Source organism: Lithobates pipiens, unplaced genomic scaffold, assembly GCF_037356315.1.
Source record: "Lithobates pipiens isolate NorthernLeopardFrog02 unplaced genomic scaffold, aLitPip1_a1.2 Scaffold_8, whole genome shotgun sequence".
NCBI lineage: Eukaryota > Metazoa > Chordata > Amphibia > Anura > Ranidae > Lithobates > Lithobates pipiens.
Window position 1 is genome coordinate 466,720,235 of NW_027507903.1, and position 15,946 is coordinate 466,736,180.

At 43.3% G+C, this 15,946-nt stretch overlaps 1 protein-coding gene across 1 annotated transcript in view; it reads left to right on the plus strand.

Moving 5' to 3' along the window:
* VWF (von Willebrand factor) overlaps positions 1 to 15,946 on the plus strand; it is a 271,073-nt gene that overhangs the window by 142,233 nt on the left and 112,894 nt on the right. Inside the window, exons 31-32 of the mRNA XM_077468547.1 lie at positions 2,988 to 3,131; positions 5,569 to 5,733. Coding sequence (XP_077324673.1) covers positions 2,988 to 3,131; positions 5,569 to 5,733 — 309 coding nt within the window. The remainder of the gene's footprint in view (positions 1 to 2,987; positions 3,132 to 5,568; positions 5,734 to 15,946) is intronic.

The window sequence follows — 15,946 nt, forward strand, 5'->3', positions numbered from 1 at the left end:
TAGATCATGGTATCTATATAATGCTGCAAATTAGGAGCAAAGGACATACTTTAGCAAGAGAAGAAATTCGGCATTCCATTATCTATTGGCAAGTTTACTAACAGCAGCAGCAGCAATACTCTTCTGAGAGATTGGAATTCTCTAGTGCTTAAAAAGTGCATTTTTATGTATTAAGCTGGTTTCCCAAAGCCAAAGTAATATATATTCATATAAAACATGTCATTAAAGAGTCTCATTCAGTTTTATGGAGCACAAAGAGGACGCCAAGTGTAAAACATCTGTAAGCAGGATTTAATGGGTTGGCAAATGAATGAAATGCAAAAATAAAGTGATTTACATGTTTTGTGCAGCTTATTTTCAGTGCAGATAAATATGCTACATAAACTAGATGTTGAATGGGAATTTCCATTACACCTTTTGGTATAAAATGAAATCATTCAAAGTGGTAGAGTTTATTTATGCTAAATTTCGGGCAAACAGCTAAACCTACAGATGATTGAAATAGGATGGTTTACTCTCAGTGTTTATTACCAGATGAATTCTATATTAAGGTTTGTTCACACTACAGACCTTTTGGTTGACAGTTTTCAGGCCTATTACAGCCAGTTCTGTGCCCTGCAAAATGAATGTATCCATTAACAGTTGGAGGCCGGGAATAGGGTGAAGCACACCCTACCAGCACACAGAACCCACCCCTCTTCTGTTATGCAGGAGAGCTACTGTAGTTTCAAACATTACTCTAGGCTTTTTGCTGATATAACAAAATGGAATGAACCTTTTACGCTGTTACGTTTTAACGCACTCGGTCCAATGTGCTATAATGCATGTGGCTTGGTTCTCCATAATATACATAAGGGTCTAAAAACGTGAGTCTTGTGAGCTGCTATATTCTTATTTTAAAACCTCAGCAGCCCCCACCTATAAACACTCTCGTCTGTGTTCACTGAAAATTGATTAACAGGCTTGGTGCTATTTATCCTTTAGTGCAGTGGTCTCCAAACTGTGGCCCCGGGGGCTATTTGCATGCATTTATTTGGCCCTTGGGCACTATTTCTCCCTCTAATGCCAATGATGGGGCACTATTCCTGCTACTAACACCACCAATGGGCACTTTTCCTCCCACTAATACCAATGATGGCACACTATTCCCCGAATAATACCAACGATGGGGCATTTTTCCTCCCATAAATACTAATGACGGGGCACTATTCCTCCCAGTAATACCAATGATGGGGCACTGTTCCCCCTACTAATACCAAATGATGGGGCATTATTTTTCCCATTAAAACCAAATGATGGGGCAAAATTCACCCAACTGATACCAATGATAGGGCACTATTCCTCCCACTAATACTAACGACGGGGCACTATTTCTCTCACTAATACCAATGGATTATACCAATGGACTATTCTTCCTACTAATACCAATGATGGGGTGCCTTTCCTCCCAATGACACCAACAATGGGGCACTATTTCTGCCACTGATGCCAGCAATGGGTAGTATTCCTCCCACTAAAACGAATGATGGGGCAAAATTCACCCAACTGATACCAATAATGGGTCACTAATACCAATGATAGGGCACTATTCCCCCCCATTAAAACCAATAATGGGGTATTGCTTACTCCCATTGACCGCATGGCATTTTCTACTCCCTCCAGCTACAGTCCGGCCTTCCCTAAAGTCTGAAAGACAGTAAACTGGCCCTTTGTTTGTAAAGTTTGGAGTCTCCTGCTCTAGTGTAAAATCAAAACAATATTACATCCATCATATATAAATAAATGCATGTGAAAATAAATAAAAATGAAATTACAAACATTTGTGAGCAAATCAATAGATCTAACATCAAATGAAAAAAATCAAATAAACTCATACTTTTTCTCATACATGTGTCTGTTTTCTTTGACAGAGACGTTTATGAGCTTATTCGATTTTTATTTTTTTTTTCATTTTATTTTTATTTTTTTTCTTATGCATTTATACAATGGGGCCTATTAAAAAATGATTGGGTGAATGCCACACACATTTGTGCAGACTGCATGCATTTTGGCTATAATTTTTGTGTTGGCTTAATTCCTATAATTGTCAGCTACAACTTGTGGAAAAAGTGCGGTAACATTTTCTGAAATACTTCTGAGAACATATACTGCATTTCGGCAGGGGGGTGGTGTACAGGCGTGGTGGTTACAGTGGTAGGGAAAACAGTGATAAGACCTGGGAGAGTATGGTGGGGGGGGGGGGGGGGGGGGTTGGAATTCATGAACAGTAAGATGGAGGCAGGTGGCCTGCAGGCCCAGTGGTTAGAATGGGAGTTGAATGTGCAGGTGTGGGGGTAAAAACTGGGGAGTATTGCGCTGGCACAGTAATGAGTGTGGGATGGGTGTTATGTAGCTGCAGGGGTAAGAGCAGTGAAGTAAGATTAGGGATCAGGCACAGTGGTGAGAGCAAGAGGAAGGGGCTGCACTGGCATGTTGGTTATGGCGGGTTGTACAGATGTGGTGGTGAAATCAAGGGGGAAGAGCATGCAGGTATTGGGCAGGGTTGTTGCTGGCAAAATGAGGAGAATGTGGGTGAGGTCAGGAGAGCATCATGTGGGGTAGATAGCATTTATTTGGGACATGTACGTGGCTTTAGCACCATTTTGGGGCACCATCATCAGGGAACCCCAGTGTCATCTTCCTGATGTCCAACTTCAGCATTTTATCTTTACTTTCTTTTACTTTACAGATAAATGTTTTATTTAAACTATCTTACCACTATTTTTAACTCTGCCCACCTAACCTATTTAACTTTATTATTTTGTTGTACATATAATCTCCATCTCAAGCTGGAACTAAGGGGGAACTAAAACTGAATTTTACTTTCTGTATTTTAATTTTACTTAATTATAGGATTTAAGACATAGTGAATGAACACAGATGTGGACATTAACATTTCAAAACATTTTTATTAAATCATTTTCTTTCTTTCTTTGTATATTCTATAGGAGATGCACTGCAATATGCAGTCCAGAGTGTGATTTCAGAAGTGCATGGAGCAAGACCTCTCTCATCTAAGATCGCAATTATCCTTGTTGCTGATAAATCAAATGATCAAGTTAATGATGCAGCCAGCTCGGCTACAGCAAACAGTAATATTCTGACTTTTTTTTTTTTTTTTTTTTTTTTTTACTCCTTAACAAGGAATTATTCCCACAAATGCACTAAAAATTCAAGCCAGAAGTTATCTGCAGCTCCCAACCTGTTCCCCAGATTCCTTCAGATTTCATGTGGTCAGTGATGGACATAACCATTTTGCAGTCTGTAGGGTTTAAAGGCCTTTTAATATGATGAAGCATGGTGAGGAATTTAGTTTGGGGCGGCACAGTGGTGTGTAGTGGTTAGCACTCTCACCTAGCAGTAAAAAGGTCACTGGTTCAAATCCCAACCATGACACTACCTGCCTGGAGTTTGCATGTTCTCCCTGTGCCTGCGTGGGCTTCCTCCCACACTCCAAAGACATGCAGGTAGGTTTATTGGCTTCTATCCAAAATTGGCCCTAGTATATGAATGGGGACCTTTCCTCAAGGATTGTGGGCTCCTTGAGGGTAGGGACTGATGTGAGTGTGTAATGTACAGAGATAGGGACAATTGTAGACACTTACTCAGGTTGGACTGGTGTCTTTATTCAACCTTACTAACTATGTAACTATGTAATCCAGGGTTGGCAAAACGCTAGATCTTTGCTTATCTCATGATCCCCAACTTTGATGAAAGAAGGCATTTTAAATGCTTCCTTGGAGACACAGTTGCTACAGAGGACTCACAATATCATTATTGTGGTAAAGACTGAAGAGGGCCTTCCCTTCCTGTTTCTAGTAGCCTTAAGCTGTTTATGCATTCCCATTTGCTTTTATGGGGAGAAAATCAGGCAGAACACAAACAGATGTCCATGTATACAAGACCTATAGTCTAAAAATATTTCTTGTACATTTTAAAACAGTAGAGGCAAAATAGTGCAACAGAACTGGTGCCATAGACACTACTGAAGGAGCTTAGAAAACTGAAATTACCAGCTTAGTCAGGCCAATTCTCTGACTCTCTCTGAACTTTGATACTGGCCTTTAGTAAAACTATATGATCAATGGAGAGGCATTCATCATGTGACTGGCATCAGAGGGGTGAAGATTTACAATAATTCTAGCAAAAGGTCAAGTTTCTTTGCTTTACATTTTTTGTAGTCGTAGAAAAACAGGTCTGATTTATGGGCAGGACATTTACTTGGGTCAATCAGTGCTGGTTACAACACATCAATTATGTAAGGGGCATTGGTCTGAGGGTGCAGGTGGAGTAAATGGTTAATGGTAAGATGTGGTAGGACACAGAGGTGTGAGTAATTAGATTGGTTAATAGTAAGGTTTGGTAGGGCACAGAGGGACCACTGTGCTTACAGGTTCACTCAACATGATTACTCAGGTTGAAAAATACACATCTTCATTGAATTAAATTGTCTATAAATGTCCCTGGAGTTTCTGCCAGTGACACACTCTTGCTGGGTGGCACTATGGCAGAACAGAATGCACATATAAGGACCAGCAGCAAGAAGCAACAAAGAAGGGTCCAAACTATTTCTCTGGGCCATAGCATCTAGTGTTTACCATTGCCTGCTCAATCTGGGACTATTAAAATTGCGTAATGCAGTAGTAGTTTTAGGTGTGTGCATGGGCCAGGTGTGGTTGGGCACACCCCAATCATTAGGGTTTCCAACCGTTTGGGGGGCTGGCTTTAGTTGTCTAAGCTGAGTGTTGTGACACTCTCCCACACACTTCCCACAGCCAGCCCAGCCCCCCCCCCCCCCCCCCCACTTACACAGACATGAGAGGAGAAAGGGCTTGATCTGCTCCTCTTACCTCTACCCCTCTGGGTCTGCCCATCCACATTCGAAACCCACAGTGTGCTGTGTCTCAGAAAAGGGATGCGTAGGGGGGGGGGGGGGGGGGATTTTAAGCTAACAGCTGACAGATACATTATGGATGAAAGGTGCTGATGACTGAGCCTCCACCCTCTGGTGAGTGAGCTCATCATTCACTGTATGTGTCTGAAGTCTCCTCCCTCCCTTCTCTTTCCTGCCTCCTAGCGAGTGAGTACACTAAGGTAAGGGGACTCAGATGTAAGGGGTGCTCTGTGGACTCAAATGCAAAGAGGGCTTAGGGAACCCTGGTTTAAGGGGGATGCTGGGAACTAGGGTGCAATTGGGGGATTTGGTGAGCAGAAACCCCCTTACATCACAGTTCCCCTTTACACCAAAATCCACAGCATTCCCCCTTAAAAAAAGTGCTTTGAGCCCCTAAAGTGTTTAGGTTTGGAGGAAATGTGGCAACCCTCACACAGACAGCAATTAACACAGAGCTTCTAATGCTTCATGTACACAGGATGTTTGAAAATCTCTCTCTCGTGCGCTTGCAAAGTGCCATTAGTCAAAACAGCAATGATAAAGCTGATCAAAATTATGCATGTATTGTTTAGGCTTGTTTGTCATGTTAAACCACAGGTCTAAAATTATCCCTGGCTTCTCTTTTTTTTATCCAGGAATATCTGTTTTCCCAATTGGAATTGGATCCCGCTATGACGAGGATGAATTATCCATCCTAGCTGGGCCTTCTGCTATCCACAAGATCACAAAGCTGCAACTTTTTGATGATCTGCCAACTATTCTCCTGCTGGGAAATGACTTTATAAACAAGCTGTGCTATGGTAAGTCTAGCGATGTGTATACAATGCCCAATAAAGGCCTCTTTTTGCACATTAAAAGTCATATTAGACCTATTCTGCAGGTAAATGATCTGTGTATAGGTCTACCTCAATCTAGAATTAAATTTTTTTTTTTTTGTCTGAACAGCTGAGATTGAAGATGTGGCTTTAAAGATATCGTATTCATTTATATGGTTCCTTGTCACAACTCGTTATCAACTGTAACAAACCTGAAATAGTTTCATTGCAAATTCTGTCTCCTCTAAAATAAATTCGAATGCCCCGTACACAGGAGCATATTTTCCTGTCGGAGAAATCTTGGATGGTTTTTCCGACGGAATTCTGCTCAAGCTTGGCTTGCATACACACGGTCACACAAAAGTTCCTTGGACTTTCGACCGTCAAGAACGCGATGATGTACAACACTACGATGAGCCGAGAAAATTAAGTTTGATGTTTCCAAGCATGCGTAGGAATTTTGTGCGTCGGAATTGCTGCAGACGATCGGAATTTCCGATTGGAACTTTTTCCGACTGAAAAATAGAGAACCTGCTCTCAATCTTTTTCTGGCTGGAATTCGGCCAGCAAAAGTCTGATGGAGCATACACATGGTCGCATTTGCTCTCATCAGTCTTTTGCTGGCTGAATTTCCGATCATGTGTGCGCAGCATAAGTCCTCATTGACAGCTGTGTGGTACTGCGCACTGCAGTCAAATTAAGATTAGCGGCTATGTTTGTGCAGCCATTGCTTCCCAATGGCACTGCCTCTGCTTGGCACAGCCGATGCTGTATAAATGATCTTATTCTGCTCTTACTTCCTACCTCTATGATTAAGCCTTGGTGGGTGGGGCGAAATATGTCAGTGGACATGGCCCAAGTAGTATAATTGACTGAGGCCTTTACATGTATACGTTCCAACTAGAAACAGCTATGACAAGCGGTGCTTTTAATCTAAAATGTTCATTGCTCATTGGATGAGTGCATCCGGAAAGTATTCGCAACACTTCGCTTTTCCACATTTTGTTATGTTGCAGCTTTATTACAAAATTGATTATTTTCTTAAATGTTTACAAACAATGCCCTATAATGACAACGTGAGAGAAGTTTGTTTAAAATCTTTGAAAATACATTAAAAATAAAAAAACAAGGGAGGAAGGTTCTGGGGTGTTTGTTTATTCCTTTTAGTATAGATAGTTGGCCTTTGTTATTTAGCCAGAGATGTAATCACCTACCATTGGTGGTAATGTAATAATGTACTATTTGTGTTGGCCCTGCGTGACCTTGTTAGGTGGCTTGGTTGTGCCACTGCTACTGAGTTTTTTGCACTTTAACAAAATTGTCAATAAAAATAATTTCAAAAATAAATATAAAATCACATGCACATAAGTACTCACAGCCTTTGCTCAATACTTTGTTGAGGCATTATTGTCACCAATTACAGCCTCAAAGTCAAGTATGATGCTACAAACTTGGCACACCCATTTTTGGGCAGTTTCTCCCATTCTTCTTTGCAGGACCTTTCAAGCTCCATCAGGTTGGATGGGGAGTGTCGGTGTACAGTTATTTTCAGATCTCTCCAGAGATGTTCAATCAGGTTCAAGCCTGGGCTCTGGCTGGGTCACTCATTCAGAGTTGTCCCATAGCCACTCCTTTGTTATCTAGGCTGTGTGCTTAGGGTCTTGTTCTGCTGGGAGATGAACCTTCGCCCCCGTCTGAAGTCCAGAGTGCTCTGGAGCAGGTTTTCATTAAGGATGTCTCTGCACATTGCTGCAATAATTTTTCCCTCAATCTTGACTAGTCTCCCAGTTCCTGCCGCTGAAAAACATCCCCACCACACAATGCTGCCACCATCATGCTTCATTGTAGGGATGCATTGGCCAGGTGGGGAGTGGTGCCTGGTTTTCTCCAGACATGATACATGCCATTAGGCCAAAGTGTTCAATCTTTGTTTCATCAGACCAGAGAATTTTGTTTTTATGGACTGAGAGTCCTTCAGGTACCTTTTGGCAAACTCCAGGCAGGCTGTTATGTACTTTTTACTGAGGAGTAGCTTCCGTCTGCCACTCTACCATACAGGTCTAATTGGTGGAGTGCTGCAGAGAGGGTTGTTCTTTTGGAATGTTCTTCTCTCTCCACAGAGAAATGCTGGAGCTGTGATAGTTATTATCGGGTTCTTAGTCACCTCCCTGACTAAGGCCCTTCTCCCCTGATCGCTCAGTTTGGTCCGCTCTAGGAAGAGCCCTGGTGGTTCCAAACTTTTTCCATTTACAGATGATGGAGGCCACTGTGCTCATTGACACCTTCAATGCTGCAGAAATGTTTCTGTACCCTTCCTGAGATCTGTGCCTCAATATAATCCTGTTTCGGAGGTCAATACCTTGGGCATCATGGCTTGGTTTGTGCTCTGACATTCACTGTTAACTGTGGGACCTTATATAGACAGGTGTATGTCTTTCCAAATCATGTCCAGTCAACTGAATTTACCACAGGTTGACTCCACTCAAGTTGATGATCAGGATGCACCTAAGCTTAAATGTGAGTGTCATGGCAAAGGCTATAAATACTTTTGTACATGTGATTATGGGGTATTGTTTGTAGAATTTTGAGGAAAATAATTAATTTAAATTTGGAAAAAGTCTGTAACATAACAATATGTGGAAAAAGTTAAGCGCTGTGAATACTTTCCGGATGCACTGTATTCGGAGTGCCAATGAGGCACTTCACCTCAGCTTGGAGCGGCACCACCAAGTACTTATGGCCTTATTAATGGCTCTGCCTGTATGCGGATGCACAAAACTCCATGCATCCTGTAAGAGCAAAGACAGCCCTTTCTATTGGTATAAGGAGAGGTACGCATACCTCCCAACTTTTTGAGATGGGAATGAGGGACACCTACTAGCAAAAGTATGTAGGCATAGGACATACCCCCTTGCCACACCCTCTTAAAGGAGAATTGTATAAAAAAGATGTTAACCGAGTTAATAGTTAATTGGTTAATACTACTACTATTCCTTTATATTAAATGAAACAATTTAGAATTTGGATGAACGGTTTAGCACTGGAAAACACTTTTATGAAAGATAAATAGTGCATTTTATATACAACTATATAAATCAGACCAAAATGAAGGACAAATGAGGAGGAAAGAGGGACAGAGGGACTTGGTTCCAAATCAGGGATAGTCCCTTGAAATCAGGGACAGTTGGGAGTTATGTAGGTACGTGTGAATGAGACCTATTCAAGCTGGTTCTTGTCTCACCAGCATCTTCTTGACTTTCTCCTGCACTGTTGCAAAACTATGCTATCAGTGCTATCAGAAGTCCAAACCTAGGTCTGATCAACAGATTCTCTTTGACTCTTGCATGATGAGTGGCTTCTGATGTTAAAGCATGATGAAGCGGGCTTCCTATCAGTCTCTATTGCGCCTTTTTAGTTGGGTTTTGTTTACCAGTTTGTTGACAAAAGGTACAAAACAACCAAACTGTCAACAGTTCCCATTGTTACCAAGGCATTCGTTTGAGAAACATCCTCAGTCAAACGTGATCTCTGTTAGAATAGCAATCACATTGCTGTTCTATCACAGTCTTATGGAAAAATTGTATATTTTATATCAAACGCAACACATTCACCCCCTGATTTTTTCCCCTCAGACGACACACAAAAAATATCTTCATTACTAATGACTCATTTTACACATTAATTTCCTTGAATGCAACCCCCTCCCATATTTATGTCACTGAAAAGGTGTTTCAGTCTTTGGCTAAAAGTTCATTAGAAAGCTGATTCTAAAGTTCTTTAGAAACAAGTTCAGGCTTGTAATACGTCAAAGGCCTTGCTCTCCACAGCTCTTGCGGTCTTCCGTCATTCTGTCTATCGTGTAACCACTTTTCTCTGGTCTTCCTATGGATCAAATCGGAGACAGCCTGTGGAGTGGAAAACAAAGTAAATGATCTATCTGTTCCTTCTAAATAATACATACAGTTGATCCTGACCCTTCAGCTACAATCTCTCCTCTAAATGGCTTCTTGCCTGGATACCTGACCAATACTTTGCCACCTGCCTGTATGCACTTTTGACCCTCTCAAAGAACATCAACAGGGAGGAGAGGAAATATACTAATATTTCCTAGAAGATCACTGCTGTTTATTTTGGAAAGTCTAATGTTATATAGCCTCACTTTCCACTCTTGCTGAGAACTATCCACTAACCAGTCAGAGTCCCAGCCACTGTCTTGAAGCTCATCTGCCAATCCAAATATAACTTCAAACCTTCCTGCCAGAGTCCCTCTCATTCCTAGATAGGCTTCAGCTTCCGATACGCCACTCTTGGTTTCTATGTCATAGGCAGCAGTAACATGGTATCTGTTAAGCCCTGTTCTTTCAGGAACCTTACATAAATACTGAACTCTGCACTCCAGCTGTGGAATCTGTGTCCCAGCCTCTACCATCTTCTCATATGGTGTGCTTTTGGCTATTGGCCTAGAATTTAACAACATGTCCGCCTGTGTGAGGACCCGGTCCCACCCCCTTAGTGTATGTGTGAGTGTAGGTTTGTGTATTTGGTCATTCAATAGCCGTTGTATCTTTCAATCAAACCAGTTGCCTGTGGATGTTATGGGATGTGGCACAACCAGTACACTCCAGAATCTTTGGCCCACTGTTGGACTGTTGATCAAGTGTGAGCCGTTATCCCTTTGGACTTGTTTGGGACAACCATAATCAACAACAAGTTTCTGGAGCAGTTGAAGTGTTGTGGCTTGATCCGCACGTTTTGCAAGGATAAACAAGCATAAGTCCTGAATAGCTATCACTGCTATTACAGGAGACTCACTTCCCTTCATAAAAGATATGGAACCTCCCAATCCCCTTTTCTGATTCTCTCTAACTCCTCCCCAGGATAAAGGGATTTGGGTTTATGTTCAGTTTTGGGAATTGGTTTGGGGCTAACAGGAGGGGTCTATTCCGTTTTCTCTAAATCTAGGCTGATGTTATCTTCACTAGGAGTAGTGTTTCTAACCCTGACAGTTTTCCCCACTAAATGTCTCCACCTCTTCAGCATTTCTACAAGACTGACAGATATCTATAACAAGCAAAATGCCTAGCAAGTAAACAGCCTATGGTTTTTAACAGTAGAAATAAACTTAAAAGTTACTTAACTCTGGTTACTGTGTTCATCATGATCTCCATTAACGATTCTCCTGGAGATCAGGCACCTTCTTGCATGATGAGTGGCTTCTGGTGTTAAAGCATGAACAAGTGGGCTTCCTATCAATCTCTACTGCTCCTTTTTATTTGGGCTTTTGTTTATCAGTTTGAATGAATGAATGAAATACTTGTATAGCGCACAATGCGAACTGAATCGCCTCTAGGCGCTGTGGTGAGCTTTGATCATCTGCTAAAAGAGGAAGGTCTTGAGTTTTTTCCAAAAAGCCAGGTGATTTTCTTCCAGGCGGATGTTGATTGGTAGAGCATTCCATAGCCGAGGCCCTTGGACAGCGAATCTCCGATCCCCCTTGGATTTATACCGGGCTTTGGGCACGAGGAGGAGGTTTTTGTTGGCTGATCGAAGACTGCGGTTTGGTGTGTAATGATTTATTTTCTCCATTGGGTATTGCGGAGCTTCTCTATGCACGCATTTGTGGGTGAGGCAAAGGGTCTTGAACGTGATCCGATTTTTTACGGTTAGCCAATGTAAGCTCCTCAGTGAAGGAGGAATGGATTCCCAGGGTTTTTTTCCTGTTATCAGCCTTGCCGCCGTGTTTTGGATCAGTTGTAATCGCGCAAGTTGATATTGTGGTAATCCTATGTAAAGCGAGTTTGCGTAGTCCAGTCGTGAATTAATGATTGTTCCAACTACCACTGCTTTGTCATTCTTTGGGATAAAAGGGATGAGTCTGTGAAGCATGCGCAGCAGATGGTGAGATCCAATGACTACTGCTCCTATTTGCGCATCCATTGACATTTGTGCGTCTAAAATAACCCCGAGACTCTTCGCTTTGGTCTTTGGGGAGATAGTCTGCCCAAAGACGGTTGGTGGAGACCAGGAGGTTTTGGTTGCGGGCTTATGATTTGGGTGTAAGATAAGAAGCTCTGTCTTTGATTGGTTCAGCTGGAGGGAGTTGGTGGTCATCCAGTCCTCTATTGATTTGAGGCAGTTTTCAAGTTGTTGTTGGTGATCTTTTTTTCCATTGATCCGGAAATAAAGTTGCGTGTCGTCAGCGTAAGAGTGGAAGCAGAGATCTGAGCATCTGATGATTTGAAGGAGTGGGCGAATGTAAATGTTGAAGAGAACGGGTGACAACGGAGAGCCTTGAGGGACTCCGCAGGTGACTGCCCGAGTTTCGGAGAGGAATTTTCCTAGTTTCACTGTCTGTGACCGATTTCCTAGGAAGGACGCGAACCATTGGAGATCTATGTCTTGGACTCCGGCTACTTCTGTGAGTCGGACGAGTAGAGTATTGTGATCTACTGTATCAAACGCTGCACTTAGGTCTAGCAGTACGAGGAGACACGGCTCTCCGTCATCTGCTGCTTCGAGGGCGTCATCCCAAATCTTGAGGAGAGCTGTTTCTGTTCCATGACCCGGGCGGAAGCCTGATTGCAGCGGGTCCAGGAGTTTGTGAGTATCCAGGTGAAGTTGTAGCTGATGTACTACAGCTTTCTCTATGATCTTAGAAATGGTGTTGAGGCTTGTAATCGGCCTACGGTTGTTTGGATCCTGAGGGTCCAGGTTTGGTTTCTTGAGTAGAGGTTTGACGATGCCTTGTTTGAGGATGCTGGGAACAATCCCTTCGTGGAATGATCGGTTTATGAGGTGGGTTATGATTGGAGCCACGATGTCGGAGCATTCTTTCAGTAGTTTTGTGGGGATGATGTCAATAGGTGAGGTACTGTCACGCAGTTTATTAATGATGTTTTTTGCGGTGTCTACGGTAATTGGGGATAGTGAAAATTTTGGCGGTTGCGGTATGTTGGTGCAGACATCCTCTTTATGTATTTGCTGGCTGAGGTTGGATGTTTTCTTCTGACAAATTGTTTCCCTGATGGTTTTGACTTTATCGATGAAAAAATCCGACAGTTTGTCACAGTAATCCTGGGATTCGCTTTCTGGGGGTTCTAGGCACACCGGATTCATTGATTGATTAACCAGTTTAAACAGTTCCCGTGGCTGGTTTGCGGCCGTTGAGATTGTATATGAGAAGTGGTCCTTTTTTGCTTTGAAGATTGCTTTCCGATAATTCACTGTCAGACCTTTGTAGTTAAATAGGTTTTCCTCGGTGGGATTTCTTCTCCATGTTCTTTCCGCTCTTCTGCGTTCTTGCTTTAGTACGGAGAGGGAGCTATTAAACCATCCAGCATTTTTCTTCCTGATGAGTGCCCTGCATTTTGGTGCTACCGAGTCTGCTGATTGCAGTAATGCCTTGTTCAGGGAGTTGAGTGTTTCCTCCGTAGAGTGGTTTGAGGTTATTGTAGATATCTTTTTGGACAGAGTGGTTTTGAAGGCTTCGGAGTACAGTTTTTTATGCGATCTGGTCCAGTGCGTTGTTACAGGTTTCCGTTTTGCGTTGATGATGTTGGTAGTGATTTTGAATTTGATGGCGTGGTGATCCGTCCATGGCAGAGTTATGTTGTCAAGTATGTTGACGTCGATGTTCTGTTTGAAAATGAGGTCCAGGGTGTGTCCTGACCCATGCGTGGGATTCTTTATCAGTTGCTGTAGACCCAGTTCTTCTAGTTGATTGATGCAGGCAGTCGCGATGGGGTCTTTAGGCTCGTTTGCCCAAAGGTTGAAATCTCCGAGTGCCAGAAAATTTTTGAATTTTAGGGTGTGCATTGCAAAGGATTCCGTGAGGGGTGAAAGAAGATTGGACTTTGGTCCCGGTGGTCTGTAGCACAGTAGAATATGAGTGGTGTCATGGGGTGTTGGTTGAAGATGTAGCGTCAGGGTTTCCATAAAAGGAACTTGGTTCTGAGATGATGGTTTAGTGAGATCCAGGTGACCTTTAAAGATCACTGCTAGGCCTCCTCCTTTTTTCCCTATCCGGTGTTCGGTTAGGATCCTGTAGTTTTCCGGCACCAATTCGGTGAGGATGGTGTTGCAGTCAGAGGTTAACCAGCTTTCGGTGATGAAGAGGCAGTCTACATTGTTCTCGATGATGAAGTCGTGGACTTCCAGTCTATGTTTGACTGCAGACCTGGCGTTAATCAAGGCGCAATCTAATTGTAGTGGTCGAGTAGATGTCTTCCTGTGGTTGGGAGCTGGTTGTCGTCCGGTTTTTAATAGTTGTTCTCTTTGAAGTATTTTTTGTATGGAAGATGGCAATGTGGTGTTGATGTTCCTTAGTCTGTGCAGAACTTCAGCTGAGTATTTGAAGTAGCACATGGTTTGTGGATGCTGTTGATGGTACTATGGGCCTAAGATGATGATCCTGATCAGGGTATTGATCCTGAGGTGGGGCTAGGTATCAGACTTGCCGCCGTGCTTGAGGCTATTAGCGCGCAAGTTGATCAGGGGATGCCTATATGGATGCGGAAGGAGTTGTTGTATTCGGTTGCTGGCTGTTCCAGCTACCTTTACTTAAGGTGGAGGTCTCGCTCAGAAAAGAAGTCTGGCTGTGATCTGGAATAGTCGTCCTAGGATAGCGTAAAAAATGGAAAGAAGGCCGGAGGTAGGGGTATGCTAACCTATGGTTGTTCCAGAGGAAGGCGAAAAACCCCCTGACAGTAGCAGCCAAACGCACCAGTGGGGCAAAAATCCTTCCTGACCCCCGTAGGCGGTCGGACGGAGTCCCTGGAACAATCACTGGGGGGGGGGGGGGAGTGGAGGTGCAAGCTTACCTGGCTGCGGTTGTCCCCTTTAAACACTCTGGTTCCGGTGAATCTGGCTTGCTGTCAGCCTGACGTTTCTGGAAAGCTGTCTGGTTGCCCCTTGCAGTGGGATCTTTAAAATGAATGGGAGGATGGATGTAGGATAGAGGTTAGAGACTCCTGTTTTCAACTCCTGGTTGTTAACTCTCCACTTTAGTTCAAAAAATCCACATGCAAGCCACAATCAGGGAGCAAGCTCCTGGGGGAGTTTGTATAACTACCTTATTACACCTGTGAACAATTAACCCCTCCCCTGGCTGCGGTTGTCCCCTTTTCACGGCCCATTGGGTCACTCTTCTGGCAGCTGGGAAGGATGCAGGACAAGGTGCAGTAGTGTTGGAGGTTGTTCCGCCACCACGCCTCCAAAATGCTACTATTGGTTGTGACACACCTCTCTCCTCCACCCCCTCCTCTTCTTCTTCCTCAATGGCCTCTTCCAGTGCTCTGTCCTCAGAACCAGCGGTGCTCCGTAGGCGTTCCAGGGGCTACGCAAGTACGCAGGCAAAACGATGCCATGCCGTGCTTGCGCTGGTTTGTTTGGGGGACAGGAGCCACACTGGGACGGATGTTTTGTCAGCTCTGCAGGGGCAGGCCGAGAGGTGGTTGACGCCACGCCAGCTTAAGCCAGGAATGGTGGTTTGCGACAATGGCACCAACCAAAACAACCAAACTGCTAACTGTCCACAGTTCTAATTGTTACCAACGCATTTGTTTGAGAAACATCCTCAGGCAAACCTGATCTCTGTTAGAATAGCAATCTGATTACTATTCTATCACAGTCTTATAGAAAAATTGTATATTTTATATCAAACGCAACACATACACGGCTTCTGCTCTGGTTATTTGCCTGTTGCCCATGACAATTAGATCACGTGTCTAGAACCTAAGTATCTCCAGCATCTCCCTGTCTGAAGAATATCAAAGCATAAGGGAGAAGTTGGAGGAACGAGGCCAACATGTAGCATTTAGACCCCTTTTACACTGGAGGCGTTTTTCAGGTGCTTTAGCGCTAAAAATAGCACCTGTAAAGCACCTGAAAAAAGCCTCATCTGCAATCCCATTGTGAAAAACAGAGTGCTTTAACGCTGAGTTCACACAGAGTGCCGGACTTGCCCCCATGCTGGCAGTGTGAAAGCACTCTAAAGAGGTTGTAATGGTTCATTGTTTTTGTTTTGTTTTAACAAACATGTTATACTTACCTCCTCTGTGCAAGGGTTTTGCAGAGTGGCTCCGATCCTTAGTGCCAATCCTGGCTCCTCCCCCCCTTTTTTTTTTTGAGGGGTTACAACCCCTTTAAGTAAAATCTAGCACATATTGTAGAAATTAACTATTGAAAGTGAACTTTCTAT